This window comes from Dipteris shenzhenensis, chromosome 21, assembly GCF_047967505.1.
Source record: "Dipteris shenzhenensis isolate YYH24624 ecotype China chromosome 21, Dip_SZ_1.0, whole genome shotgun sequence".
NCBI classification, from domain to species: Eukaryota; Viridiplantae; Streptophyta; class Polypodiopsida; order Gleicheniales; family Dipteridaceae; genus Dipteris; species Dipteris shenzhenensis.
This window is the reverse complement of record NC_141616.1, coordinates 47,800,037-47,814,343: the sequence shown is the minus strand read 5'-3', so window position 1 is coordinate 47,814,343 and position 14,307 is coordinate 47,800,037. Positions and strand designations below refer to the sequence as shown.

General features: G+C 43.5%; 1 protein-coding gene across 1 annotated transcript; it reads right to left on the bottom strand.

The window, feature by feature from the left end:
- Positions 1 to 3,484: 3,484 nt before the first annotated feature.
- On the bottom strand, positions 3,485 to 9,682 carry LOC147888967 (putative receptor-like protein kinase At2g42960). Its single transcript, XM_087392587.1, has 7 exons — positions 8,444 to 9,682; positions 8,231 to 8,335; positions 8,036 to 8,149; positions 7,764 to 7,934; positions 7,494 to 7,623; positions 4,302 to 4,534; positions 3,485 to 4,230 (listed from the first exon to the last, which is right to left on the bottom strand). The coding sequence occupies exons 1-6, from the start codon at positions 9,175 to 9,177 to the stop codon at positions 4,304 to 4,306; spliced, it is 1,485 nt and encodes a 494-aa protein (XP_087248713.1). The 5' UTR covers positions 9,178 to 9,682; the 3' UTR covers positions 3,485 to 4,230; positions 4,302 to 4,303.
- Between the last annotated feature and the right edge of the window lie 4,625 nt (positions 9,683 to 14,307).

The following is a 14,307-nucleotide window of genomic DNA, read 5'->3' as shown; positions in this document are numbered from 1 at the left end:
TGAAGGGTGTCGGTAGTATTCCATTCATCACGACTGCAGGAAACGAGGAGTTGATTTTTGGTGTACTGTATGTACCGAATTTGTGCAAAAACCTGTTGTCAGTCAATCAGATGGACAAGCACAATATGTCAGTCTTATTCGACAACGGCAAAGTCACTGTCACATCCAAGGCAAACGAACAGGTGGTGGCTCAAGATGTCGAGGAGCATGGGCTATATTGGCTCAATGCTCTCTGTTGGTGCACGAGGACCATGGCAGATCCAAATTATGGCATGAGCGATTCGATCACGTCAACTATGGCACTCTCTTCGAGATGCAAAAGACAGATGGTGGATGGACTTTCACCGATTGCAGGCAATGATTGTGTCTGCAGGGCTTGCGTGGAAGGCAAGCAACACAGGGACAAGTTCCCAAAGGAGGCCTCATCATGGGCCAAGAAGCTGCTCGAGTTGGTTCACGCCGACATCTGCGGCCCAATGTCGATAAATTCATTCACAAGTTCGTGGTATTCTCTTTTACTAGTGGATGATTTCAGTCGTGTGATGTGGGAATCTTAAGCTTTTGAGAAATTCAAAGACTGGAAGGCCCAGGTAGAGAAGGAAAGCGGGGAGGTAATCAAAGCCTTCCGCACCGACAGAGGGGGAGAGTTCACTTCTACTGAGTTCAATGGATTCTGCAAGAAGCACATGATTAAGAGACAGCTCACTACAGCTCACACATCTCAACAGAATGGAGTTACTGAGAGAAAGCACAGGACCGTCACAGAGACAGGGTTGACCATGTTGCGAAGGAGGAATCTCTTGAAAGCCTACTGGGGTGAAGCCGTGAACACTGCCATTCACATCCTCAACAGAACCAAGACCAAGGCTGTTGATGACAAGACTCCATATGAAGCTTATTATGGTAAGAAGCCCACCATATCTCATTTAAGGGTTTTCGTTTCTAAAGCATTTGTGCATGTGCATAAAGATGAGCGGACAAAGCTTGATCCCCATAGCCGGAGCTGTATCTTTGTGGGATACAGTGAAGAGTCCAAGGCCTATCGCTTGTTTAACCCAGAAAAGAAGAAGATCCTTATCAACAAGGATGTGATCTTTGAGGAGACCAAGCCACAGCCTGCAGAAGAGGCTCTAGAACTTTCGGCATTACCCCCACCCAAGGTCATCATCTGAGAGGTGGAGTTGACTAAAGATCCCGAGGAGGAGAAGGAGCATGCCATTCCAGAGCCATCTCCCAAGTCAACTCCATCAAAAGCACCTCCATCAAAGAAGAAGCTACCACAATGGTATTTGAAGACCTTAGCAGACTCATGGGTCATGGACATTCTCGAGAGCAGTTCCAGAGCGCGGCGGTCTCAACAAAACATGAAGACTCCCTCCGTGAACTATGCTTTGGTAGCTCAGCTTGTGGAGCCCCGTTCCTTTTAGGAAGTGAAGGATACACCATAATGGCAAGAAGCGATGCAAGCAGAGATGGATGCCATTTTGAAAAATGACACCTAGGATTTAGTGCCCAAACCAATCAAGCAGAATGTCATCGGGTGTAGAAGCTTAAGTTCAAGTCAAATGGGAGCTTGGACAAGTACAAAGCAAGATTGGTGGTGAAAGGCTATGCATGGTCAGAAGGACTTGACTATGACAAGACCTTTGCCCCCACATCTAGGATGGTGATTATTCGAACAATTATTGCCATGGCTGCTCATCATAATTGGCCTATTTTTCAAATGGACGACAAGTTTGCATTTTTGAATGGTAACCTGGAGGAGGAGGTATATACGGCACAGCCTACCAAGATTTCAGATTCCAAGATCCCCATCAAAAGTTTGCAAATTGAAGGCAGCCCCCAGAGCTTGGTACCAACTGATAGATGTTTTCTTTCAAAAGATCGAGCTTCAATGGAGTCCATCAGGGGTAAATCTTTATCTCGACACAAAGGGGGATTTCCAACTGATATTGATTCTATATGTGGATGACCTCATCTTTACTAAGGATCATACGAAGAAGATTGCTCAGGTCAAGAGACTTCTCAAGGAGGAGTTCGAGATGATTGACTTGGGAGACATACTTCACTACTTTCTTGGGATTGAGATGAAGCAGGGAAAGAGCAGAATCTTTATTTCACAAGAGAGAGATTGCAGGGAACTGCTCAAACGCTTTGAGATGGAAAATTGCAAAGCAACAGTGGCTCCGATGGAAACTGCTTTGAAGCTGAGTGTGTGTGATCCATCTCAGCCGGTTGATTTATTATTATATCGATGCTTGGTGGGGAGTTTGCTTTACCTCACCAATACTCGACTAGACATTTCCTTCGCAGTTGGATTGCTCTGTCAACTCTTTGTCACACTCAAGAAGGCTCATTGGAATGCAAGTATGAGGGTGCTAAGGTACTTGAAGGATACCTGCACCTACAGTATTACTTATACGAGAGGCATTGAGTTGGGAGGTTTCTGTGATAGTAATTAGGCGCGCGACATTGATACCTAGAGATCAATCCTAGATATTGTTTCTTACTCTCATCAAGAGCTATGTCATGGCTGAGTAAGAAACAACCTACTGTCGCTCTTTCATCTAAAGAAGATGCAACTGTGGTTATGTGCGACAACCAAAGTTGTACAAGCATTGTGGCTCAGGTGGATCTTGGAGTACATAAATGTGACCCAAGAAGATGTGACTGTGGTTATGTGCAACAACCAGAGTTGCATAGCAATCGCCAACAACCCCGTCTTTCACATACGAACAAAGCACATCGAAGAAGTTATAGAGTTGATATACTGCCTGACCAGCGACATCTCAGATATCTTCACGGAGGCGCTTTCCAAAGAGCATATGGAACCTCATTCGACGCATGGGGATCGGCCCACAGTTGTCATTGAGAGGGGGGTGTTAGAAAAGTCAATGCGCCACCTGTGAGCCCCCATTTTGAGGAAACAAGGGGGCAGGGGACTGTAGGGGGATAGGGTAGCAGAGGACCTACTACACTGGAAACCCGTGCAGCAAAGGAAGAGGGACACGGCCCTTCTACGCGACCTATGGAGCAAGAAATGGCGCGGCATCAGCAACCCATGTGCTGGCCCAGCACATGGGCCAATTCATAGGGCTGGCCCAAGCCAACCAACCAGGTTGGTGGAGGCGGCCTACAGGTTGGTGCTGCAAGTAGAGGACCAACCCCCTGCTGGTCGACATATCTCTTTCTCCGTCTCTCCGAGTGTTGGAGTGTTGTATGAACTAGAGTGTTGGAGTGTTGTATGAACTAGATCGGGAGTGAGGTGTGTGACATTCTATCCTCTATTTCCAACAGACCTTCAGATAACAAAAACCATTGGATGGTACTTCCCTACTAGATTATATATATGGTGAAGACGTCCATTGAAGAAAACACCGTTTGAGGCACATGTTTCTGTAAAAGTTATGTCGATGATAGTCGTACAACAGACAGGTGTAGTCAAGCTGGCAAAGCGAGAGTCTATTCTCTAGAGGCTGTCCACCCAAAAACCCAACCATTTCTTTTTAAGATCAGGAAACATGAAATGATAGTTTACAGACGGTACCTTAAACAGGAATTACTGTAGTTGGAAGCATGAGCTCTTGAAAACGCAAAAATTGCGTTGGGGGTGTAGACATTTCCATCTCAGAGCTTTGCTACGAAGTTCCTACGAAAAAAGATACGATGATCGAATGCAGTTCTAATTGTTCGCAGAGTTCTAATGGCTGTTGCTGTGGTTAGTCCCATGTTCAAAATGGGAAGTAAAAACTTTTGAAGAAGTTTGATAGTGGACCTAAAATACATTTGTTTAAATAGTCAAACTGTAAGATGGCCCTCCTCCTCGCTGTTCCCAAGAATAGCAGAAGTTAGTTTGTGGAACTTTGGAACTAGTGTCGTTGCGACCTTCATGATGCCAACTCGTCCTTTTCCAACTCTTACTGGGCATGAAATATGTATTTGAGAAGCCCGAATCAACGTATCGCCACTTTTGAGGTTGCGTACAGACGGATCTGCGCTGCATTATATTGCCCGCCCAGTATGGACTAGACCTGACGGCTGAGAAAACCCATCGCTATAAGCAGCATAGTTGCCACAACAAACATTTCTCGTTGAAAGCTACAATTCGTCAAACAATGAGTCTGAGCTGTATTTCACTTTTTTTCCGATGTTAATACTGAGTGCTGCCTCCTTTGTACATTCAGATTTTTGCCAGAGTTGCAATTTCCAGCCGTATAGAGTCGAAAACCACTGCCAGTGACGTTAACGTGTAAGGTGGACACCAACATCCTCATAGAATTGCATTGCTCAAGTGTACTTACCGTCAAGACAACAATTTTCTCGGGTCACGATAAGGAAAGTCCTCTGATTCCAGCATATGGACCACATGACCCATTTTTGGCCTTTTTTCAGAATCTGGATCTACACAACGTAGTGCAATGAGCAGTGTCCTCTTCAAGACACGAGGAGCCGGTTTCTCTATTAAGCTTGGATCGACCACTTCTTCGGACCGACGGTTTCCGACCATCACCTTCAACCAGTCTATCAGATTCACCTGAAAGCAGGAGCAAGTTACTATACATTCTAAGCTTGGAGATCATAGGATATTAAGACACCATGAAATGTTTCACCGAAAAGGCAAAAAAGATGTGCGTACGTGTGTGTGTACGTATTACTCATGTGGGGGTGTGCGCGCGCGCGAGAGAGAGAGAGAGAGAGCACGTGTGTGTGTGTGTGTGTGTGTGGTGAGAGAGAGAGAGAGAGAGAGAGAGTTTTAGCTCACCACGCTTGCATCATGTATGTCTTGCATGTGATGACCTTTAAACACTGAATATATAGAATACAGTCACCAATTGAAGTTTGGCAGAAAAGAGAGCGGAGGGGTGGAAAGGGAAGCGGAGTGGTAAAGAGAACTTGGCATCTCTGCGGACTCGGCCAGTGAGCAGACGTTACTAAGTCTAGGTTCAAAGTACAAACTTTGAAACCAAGGTTTAGGTAGAAATAGATATGCTCCTTCTAGTGATCCTACAAGGATCTAGAGAAACAAGGAGGTCTAAATCGTAGAAGATCATGGGATTGCATAAAGACATACTAAAAGGAGTGATATGGGACCAGAACAATGAAGAGTGATGAATAAGAAGCTGGCAAGAATTGGGAAAATGATAGACCCATGCTTATGATTAGACTACCCTCTAGGCAGATATGCCAGATGACACTTGATCTACATGATCTAGATGTGGAAAGAGAGGAGAGTTTTTTCCACACCAGACCCCTTCTACTAACTGAGTAAAGCTGTTCCAAGAATCACAAAAGAAGGGGGGCTCCATTACTTAAACTGATTCTATGCAAGCACAAATGAAATTTCATTATATAAGCTAAGTCTATTAGGACACTTAAATCACCTTGGCCATTTTTTATACTTAGTAGGTAGGACTGTGAGGCCAGTTGAAAATGGCGGCCCGCTACATAATTTAAAGGCGGCAGCTGTATTTTCATGTGTTACTGAGTGCTTGCCATGTCAGCAAAAAAAACTGAACAAACAACTTCCAATTGCCTTGTTGCACCCACTGCCCATTCCAGAAGGCAATTGGACACAAATAGCTATAGATTTTACTAGTGGCGTGCCTTCTACAGATAGAGGATGGGACAGCATGTGTGTGGTGGTTATACTTTCGAAACAAACCCATGGTATTCAGCATCTCAAGTCATCTGTTGATTGATCATGCGTAACACGTCATGGTTTTGCTCAAGAGATTGTTAGTGACAAGGCTGTGAAACACTGAAATTTCTGGATCAAATTTAGCAGGAAAGTGCGTACCATACTCGCTCCCAGCACAGCATACCATCCCTAAACTGATGGCCGTCTGAGAGGGTGAACAATGAGTGGAAGAATACCTGAGGGATTTCTACCGCAACACTCAAGGTCTTGGACTCGCTGAATTTTACTACAACACCAAGCTTTATCTATTGGGGTCCGTTTGAGAAAAAAAATTTATGGGTGCAAAATTGGGATGCCCTCCACAATTTTCAATACAGTTGTAGAAAATCAGCAAGGAAAGGATGACTTGGAAAAAATGGAGGCTCTTTTGCAATTAGCAAATAAGAACATGCAAGCTAACCGAAGCCAATCAAAAGGAGTATGTGAATGAACATAGGAGGTATTGGGTTTTTAACAAAGGGGAATAGGTGAGTATGCAATGCATCTCCACAAAAACTGGAGGGTAATAAGCACAGGTATGGTTCCCTGGAGAGTAATAAGCACATCAGTACTATGTCCTTACACGACCATCTGCTAGGTTGCATATCAATTGGAGCCACCTCCAGAATCCACAATGTGTTTCATGTGTTCCTGCTGACCCCACATGTGGGCCAGAACGTGCATGTTCTCTCAGGTGCCACCTGTGGATGAGGAAGGACATATTCTCTGTCCCAGAGCGCATTGTGGGTTTCAAGACAGAATATATCATATCATATCATATCATGTCATCTGTGTGTGTGTGTGTGTGTGCTACTATCCTATCTCTTTCCTACGTCTGCCTGTTCCCCTCTTCTATCGTCTGGTAAGAAGATGAGATTCAATGAAGGCTTATGAAGGGACTTTAAGAGGAGGAGAAATAGCTAGAAAGCAAGTTGCAAGCATGTATGCTATAGGCCAGACGTGATGAAGAGATACGATTTCTGTGGAGGTGCCATTAAACACCCATTAGGTGGGCTGGAAGACGCGTATCCAACAGGGTATAAGAGCTTTGATGTGAAGCACGTCACACGAAGTTTTGGAGAATGGTATCCATGCTCCTCGAGAGAACATGGGTACCTTGTGATACCTGACAATGGAAGTCAGATAGAGCCCACATATGTGGGTGACACATTAGATTATTCAGAGAGAGCGTTTAGAGGTACATGGAGTAAGACCTTATGGATGGAGGGTGATGGGAGTGAGTCACGTAGGTAAGTGTACCATTTGGTTTTTTTAAGGAGGCAAAAATAGATGCTACTTCCATGTTCCTTACAAATGGGATGCATGTCGAGAGGAGTTTGAGGGCGGCCAAAAGTAAATTCTTCATGGCGCAGAATAGATGAAGCAATGTGCAAAGAATGGAAAAATGATGAAATGCTTATTTCTGCGTTAGTACAACCAGGTACTTGGAAGTATAGGTCACAAAACAGAGTGCCCAGTAGCCTCTTTCGTTTTATCCAGGCAATCTGATCAGGCAAAGGGCTACTCACATTGGCAACTCTAGAAATGAAGCAGGTTTGATTTCTCGTGAACATGAAACCTTTCAAATTTTCAACTACCACAAGCTACTCCGCATTACAGACAGACACTGATTTACTGGTGGATTGAAACAGGCATCCAAGGGTTGATATTCGTCTTCAACTCCTTACAGATATCACAGATTGACCTTATACGAATCACAGAATTGCATTTAGACAATTGAACTCTGCTCCTCCCCCGTCCTCTTGCCACAGTAGATGCATATTTTATTGAATGCACGGTCCACATCCCAGCGTACCTCTCCAGAAGGCCTTGCATAATCAACTGGATCCCTTCCTGTGATCGTTTCCAAGAGGAGAACTCCAAAGCTATAGACATCACTTCTTTCGTTCAGCAAGCCAGTATTAGCATACTCCGGAGCCACGTATCTGTATGGCCAGGAAAATTCTCTGCCTTAGAAACTTAAGAGCCTATCTAATGCCAAAAGGCAGACCAGGACGATTTGGAAGCCATAATCAACTTAAGGCATGCAAATTGGAAACTTGTAGCAAATATTTTAAGGACTCACCCAAAAGTGCCCATCACACGAGTTGTAACATGACTTTTACCAGCCCCTAAGAGCTTTGCAAGCCCAAAATCAGAAACCTTGGCATGCCATTGACTATCCACCAAAATGTTGCTTGATTTGATATCCCTATGAACTACTTTAGGTTCCAAGGCCTCGTGCAAATATGCTAACCTGAAATTTGTGGCATTGTCAAAAAAGTAAAAATTGAGCTGGGGGAAAAAGAACTGGGGGGGACGAAAGGATGAAAACAATGGAGAACAGAGTGGGTTTACGCTTTTGCAGTGCCGACGATTATTTTCATGCGATTCTCCCATGTGAGGTTGTCCGAGGCACGATGCAGCCATTGTTCCAAGTTTCCGTTATCTACATACTCGTAAACAAGCATCCTGCAAAAAAAACTGACAAACGTTAAGAACGTTCCCAAAAAAATGTAACATAAGGTTCAATTGAACGGCGTGAAATGCAACCTGTGAGTCCCTTCCATGCAATATCCAAGTAAGCGCACAAGATTTTTGTGTCGCACTCGTCCTATCGCTTCCACCTCAACACGAAACTCTCTCTCTGCTTGTCCCCTGTAAAATTCCGATAGCCCACTCTGATCATCTGCCAAAGGTAACGAGCAGGGCAAATAATCTACTAGCGCAACACCATGAGACAGTTACCGGTCGTGCAGATCTTACATGTTATTAAGAAGGCTTTTGACGGCAACCATAGTTCCGTTGGTCAGCTGCCCTTTGTACACGATTCCATAACCGCCTTCGCCGATCACATTGTCCTTTGAGAATCCGTCCGTTGCATCCTGGAGATCTCTTAGAGTAAACCAATGTCCCCATCCGAAGTGCGAAGCTTCTGAGACTCCAGACATGGGAGACTCAGCGGCCAGAAACTCTCCGCTGGTATGAGCGACATCTCCGAGAAGTAGTCCTCCCCCAGTCCTAGATGAATGACGTTGGGCTTGCAGGCTCAAGCCCTCCTCTGTAGAATGTGCCGTTCGGAAATTCGTAGGATCTTCCTGCAACAGGGACTGCTTCTCCACCAGTTCCGTGCTGAAAGCTTTGTTGCTTTTCCTGTCTCCACTACTTACTCTTCTGGACACACCGACACGGACTAACACCTTCTCAGCTTCACCATCCCCCGTAGTGTCCGTTATGGCGAGGAGTACTCCACCGGAAGAAGGCACAACCCTGTCAACTTTGACTTCTTTAATCTCCTTGGAATCCACGGGGATGGTAGTGGTAGGAAGCTTGTCTGTGGAATGTCTGGACTTCTTCCGAGCTATGAGCCACAGAGACAGAATAAACAGAATCAAAACAATGAATATCCCGACTGCCATGCCGATGAGAACCCATAGCTTGAGGCCGAAAAGGGTGGTCTTTTGCGACAACTTGTTGTTAAGCTCGCCGTCGTTCGCCATGTAGCGAAGAGGAGGCGTGGCCCGAGGAGAAAATTTCCCAGGAAAACGATTCCAAGTGTACGATTTCAGAGGCGGGTGGTCACCGTTGGCACCGACGACATGATAGCATTGTTTTCTCTCCCAGATCCAAGAAGCCGCGATAGGTGTGTAAGCGCTCTTAATGCAGCAGGGAGATGGGAGATGGGATGAGGGAGGGGACGGAAGGAGGGTAGTCCCAGTCGGGGGGGTGGGGGGGAGCTATCCCATGAGGAAGGTAGGGGCGAGGCAAGCAGGGGAGCTTCTAACCAGAAGCAGCGGCGGGGGCAAGGGGGGCTGAAGACCCACCAGAAAACGAACGACCATCGGACCCAAGCGCAGGAGCAGGAGGAGGAGCAGGGGAGGAGGAGGAGGAGGAGGAGGCATGCTTTGGCGTTTGCGTCTTGTTCCCGCTCGTTGCTGGTTACTGCTGCTGCTTCTTGTTTGGCAGGTTGGGTGACTTTGGTGCCCACCAAGAAAGGGGGGCAGCAGGGACGTGGACGGCGTACTGGCAAGAACAAGACTGCTGCAAACACAAGCATCAACAGCTGACTGTCTGTAAAACCAAAGAAAAGCAAAGCAACAACAAAACAAGAAAAAGCAACGTAACCCAAGTTGATAAGAGGAGCGTGTTTGCGCGTGCGCATTTTCTTAATGGCAGCTCAAGCTGCTCCACATTCCAGCTCAAAGCTCAACGGGCCTACTCTCTCACAAATGACAACAGCATCTCAGCTGAAGCTGATAACGACTCAGCACAGACACCTTCCAGAGCCTCGCCAGCTACACACATCCACCCCCTAAACACACATAGCCCCCCCCCCCCATTCATCATTTTGTGGTTTGTTTGGCACGAATCTCTCTCGCACATTTTTACATTTCCTTCTTCTAATCGCTTCTTTCCAGACTACCTGCCCTTTTTTCAGACCCACCCACATGCTTGCCATCATCATGCATCTTTTTGATACATCCTCCAACTTCCGCACATTCATCCAATTCCAACGACATCTTCCATACCACCCTAATACCACCCTAAGGTTTCCTTACATGCGCCTCTTATTCTAATTGTGCCCATAGTACCTTTGCCTCCAAATGCTCAATCTACACCACCAACCAACCCACCTTTCATAACTTTGCACACTTACTTCTCCTTTGATTACAAGCAAAGCATCTCATACCAACCTTAGTTGCCAAGCAACTTCCTGGTGGTTATGCATAAGTCTTAATCCCATCCATACTCTCAACCCCCCTATGCTAAGAAGTTCATGTCATGAGCAATCATCCTACTTCTCCAAGGCGTATAGAGAACTTACTTTCCATGAACCAACTCATTGGTTCCACAATCAACAATTAAAACTATTCAAAGCCTCTATTTTCCTCCAGACTTTGCAAGACTATTTGAATCACAATCTACTTCCCCAACTGAACTACCTTTCTCACACCATCACATTTCTTTGTGTAGAAGTCAAACACACTACTCCAAGGGGTATTGAGAAGATTGAAAACAGAGAACTTACCTTCCATGAACCAACTCATTGGTTCCACAATCAATAATTAAAACTATTCAAAGCCTCTATTTTCCTCCAAGACTTTGCAAGACTATTTGAATCACAATCTACTCCCCCAACTGAACTACCTTTCTCACACCGTCACATTTCTTTGTGTAGATGTCAAACACACTAGCATGATGCATCTACATACACATAAACAACAAGTGAGGCTTATTGTGTACCAAGTCAACAATTATTCCACCTACTTCTCACATCCACAAATTGCAAGACAAGGTTTTCCTTTTCTTCCTTTTTTATATCATAAGGTTAACATATTGCATGCATCTTATACATCAAAAAACAAGTATACATATTTACACTTCTATGTTAATAAAAGTGCTCTAACTAGGTAAGACAAATTAAATAAAGAACATCTTACCTTTTTGCAACCATGCCAATCAAGAATGGTTTTGCACGAACATGGTGCCAATAGTTTGAGCATGCATTGTGGGTATACCACTTATAATTGTTAAAGGTATTAAAGCATATAACACGGAATGATAGTAAATGCTTATCATTGGTCATTAATCAGATGACACAACTACCACATAAAATGGCATTAAATACTTATCATTGGTCATTAATTATACAAACCACTATGAGCAATCGTTGCATCAAAGCTCATTGGGATCATGCGTAGCACTAATTTGAAGTTTTAACATCGATTTTCGGAGTTCATGCCGATATATGTTCATGACAAAGGCACCATTATGTCCTCCTACCGTGGGTATAGATATAAGTAACAAACTTATACATTTATTACAGCCACACCCCTTAAGGATATTCTGTCGAAAGTAAGCTACCGAAATCCGAGATGTATTTGTTGATTTGTTTTAAAAGACATTAGCATAACCAATGTTGCTTTAAACAAACTTGAGATCATTTGGTTCTATAATTTCAAATAACATGACTACAATTTTTCTCATGGTAATGCGTGCATATCTTGAAAGCCATACCTCTTATTTGGAAAATGGAAGAAACATGCCAAAATCAAGACATTCTAAGCAACTATCTTAGGCACCACTAACCTTGATTATGAAAAATTTCAATGATAAATGCATCAGTGCACACATTGAATACTGCATGAATTGAATTCTAGAGGCTCTTTGTTCATCAAAATTTATGACCCCATGATAACAAAATTTCATCTCATTTTGAAGGGTACTATCAAGAGGTAAATTCAAAAAGTAATTAAATGTCTTCAAACTTCAAAGATATCATCCAAAATATCAGTCACTAGCATAAGTTATCTCTTAACGTGACTGTGAAAGAACACCCAAAATTTATGTGGAAATATAACTGTGTGTTTTGGTATGCTTGCACATCAAGATAAAAAGGAAAATTTTGAGCCCCATCATATAGGCATTTTGCAAAGTTTATCAGTGTGGGCCAATATTAAGCATTACAGCCTTACAAAGATTCACCAGTTAATAGATTTAGTAAAAACATATACCGCCAACAGTTTCCAATTTTTGCGCCTTTTTTTAAAACAAAAAATTAGCACAGGGTAGAGAGTTGGAATCAAGGGACTACGTGCCCCTTGACTTTGAAACTTATATGTGGGTCTTGAAGTTTGAAATTCATCATAGGAACTTCTTAGTAAAGGAAGTGATCGAAATTTATAAGCGACATATGTAAATATGTAAGTACAAGCATCCACAGAGAGAGAGAGAGAGAGAGAGAGAGAGAGCATGAAAGAAGGAAGGAAGTTGGGGAAGTCTTGGCATTAGATAAGAAAAGAAGCGAAGAGCTTTATTATTCCCATATGGGAGATGCATTATCTATTTTATGATGGTCGTCCAATTCAGGGGCTCCACTATTTGGGTTTGAATTAACTTCCAAACTTCCTTGGCATTCGGACATGCAACAAACAAATGGAACATGTCCTCCTTGTGCCACCTTGGTCATCTCTTGCACATACCATCTTCCTTGCCTATGGCCTCACCTCTTATTTGTCCACACAGCTTTATGAAGGTTGAGCCAAAGAAGGGTTGACATTTTCTTAGGTATGGTTTTGACCCATGCTTTGGTAAATCAGCTCTTGTAGTAGTGCTTATTGTCTACTATTTTCCATCTACTATTCATAACTCCAAAGACCTCCTCAATGTAAATTGTAGGGGTGGGACTGGAAAGAAGTGTGTAGCCCGCCCAATTGAACTCTTTTCTATAGACTAAGGAGGAACCCCATTTCCATTGAGTGTTGCTAGTCTAGAGTTCAATTCTGCCCATGACTAGAGCTTGATCTTGATAAGAGAGTCTGAAATCTCTCTTGATTTCTAGACAGTCTTCCCATTTAAACTCTTATTTTCTCCACGATTGTTGGCCCCAATAAACCCTTTTTGAGAAGTAAGCTGGCCTTAACCATATATCCCCATTTGGGCCAAAGCTTTCCCTTCTTGTATAGAAAAGCCCTTCTCACCCACATATGGATGAGGAAGTTTCTCCTTAGACTTATCCTCGATGTAGGTTGAAAACCCAGATAAGAAGCAGGAGTTAGGGAGGTTTTGTATACTTATTACTATATTCATTGTATACTTCCCCACTCCATTTATAATAACCAAAGTGCTAGGGAGATCTTCTGCTAGGTCCATCTATGTGTACACCTGTGGATTACCCCTCAGGTTGAGAACTATTCTTTCTCAACTCTTAGAACCATCCACAAAGCTTAGCTGCCTAGTTGCACAGAGACAAAGGTAGATCAATCAGTTCTACCCACACTAAGGCTTTAGTGGATCTTGGCTTATTTGGGGTATACTTTGGAGACTGGCCCTCTAAATAAAGAGGCAGATTCCTTATTGTGCAAAAATCATTGGTGAAGGACTTTGGTAGCTATTTCTTCTTTCTTAGAGAGAAAGTTGTAGTATCGTTTCCTTAGAAGTCGTACATTTGTACCTGTCAAAACTTTCCTACCCCAGTTAGACCTTACCCAATTTTGAAGGAACACAATAGGGGGATGGGAGCCTAGTAAGAAACACATTGTAGTATACATTTTCAACCATTCCATTGAATGAAGATGAAGTTCTTCATTGATGGTGATAGTAATGCAATTACCTAGAGAATGAGGTGATTTCTCTTTTGGAGGTTGTTGGTCCTTAGTGTGAAATTATCGTGTAATAACTGGAGGTCCTTGTGGAGCTTTTGTTGACAAGGCACCTCCCTGTGAAACATCCATTCTTTCGGTATGTTGGTTTCTTAGTTGGTAGGAAATGATGGGCATGATCATGTTGCTATGTGACTTGAAGGGCCAAAAGAAATCACATTTTAGAGAAATGCTAGAAAAAACCCTACTTAAAATTCTTGTAGTGCCCTCACATAAGAGGGCCTAGAGGGATGGCATGTTCACCACCATTAGCTTTGTTTCAGACTCCATTGGAAGGAGCTTTCTATTTGCCAGGGAGGAAAGGAAATAGTGTGGGTGTTTCTACTTCATTGTCTCATGCACAAGATGCGAGAGGGAGACGCAAAAAGTTGTCAATTTCAAAAGATTGAAGAGTAAGCACATCAAACTAGTTTCTAAAGTTCTGTGCATGAGACTTTATTGGTCAAAGAAAAGGCAGAGAAAAAGGTA

What these genes read in the sequence shown, in the direction of transcription:
- LOC147888967 (XM_087392587.1), bottom strand. Translation starts at nt 9,177, where the DNA reads ATGGCGAACGACGGCGAGCTTAACAACAAGTTGTCGCAAAAGACCACC. An exon ending in AAAAGCCTTCTTAATAACAT is followed by an intron (nt 8,336 to 8,443) that starts GTAAGATCTGCA and finishes GGAATTTTACAG; the next exon opens with GGGACAAGCAGAGAGAGAGT. An exon ending in CGTGTGATGGGCACTTTTGG is followed by an intron (nt 7,624 to 7,763) that starts GTGAGTCCTTAA and finishes CTGGCCATACAG; the next exon opens with ATACGTGGCTCCGGAGTATG.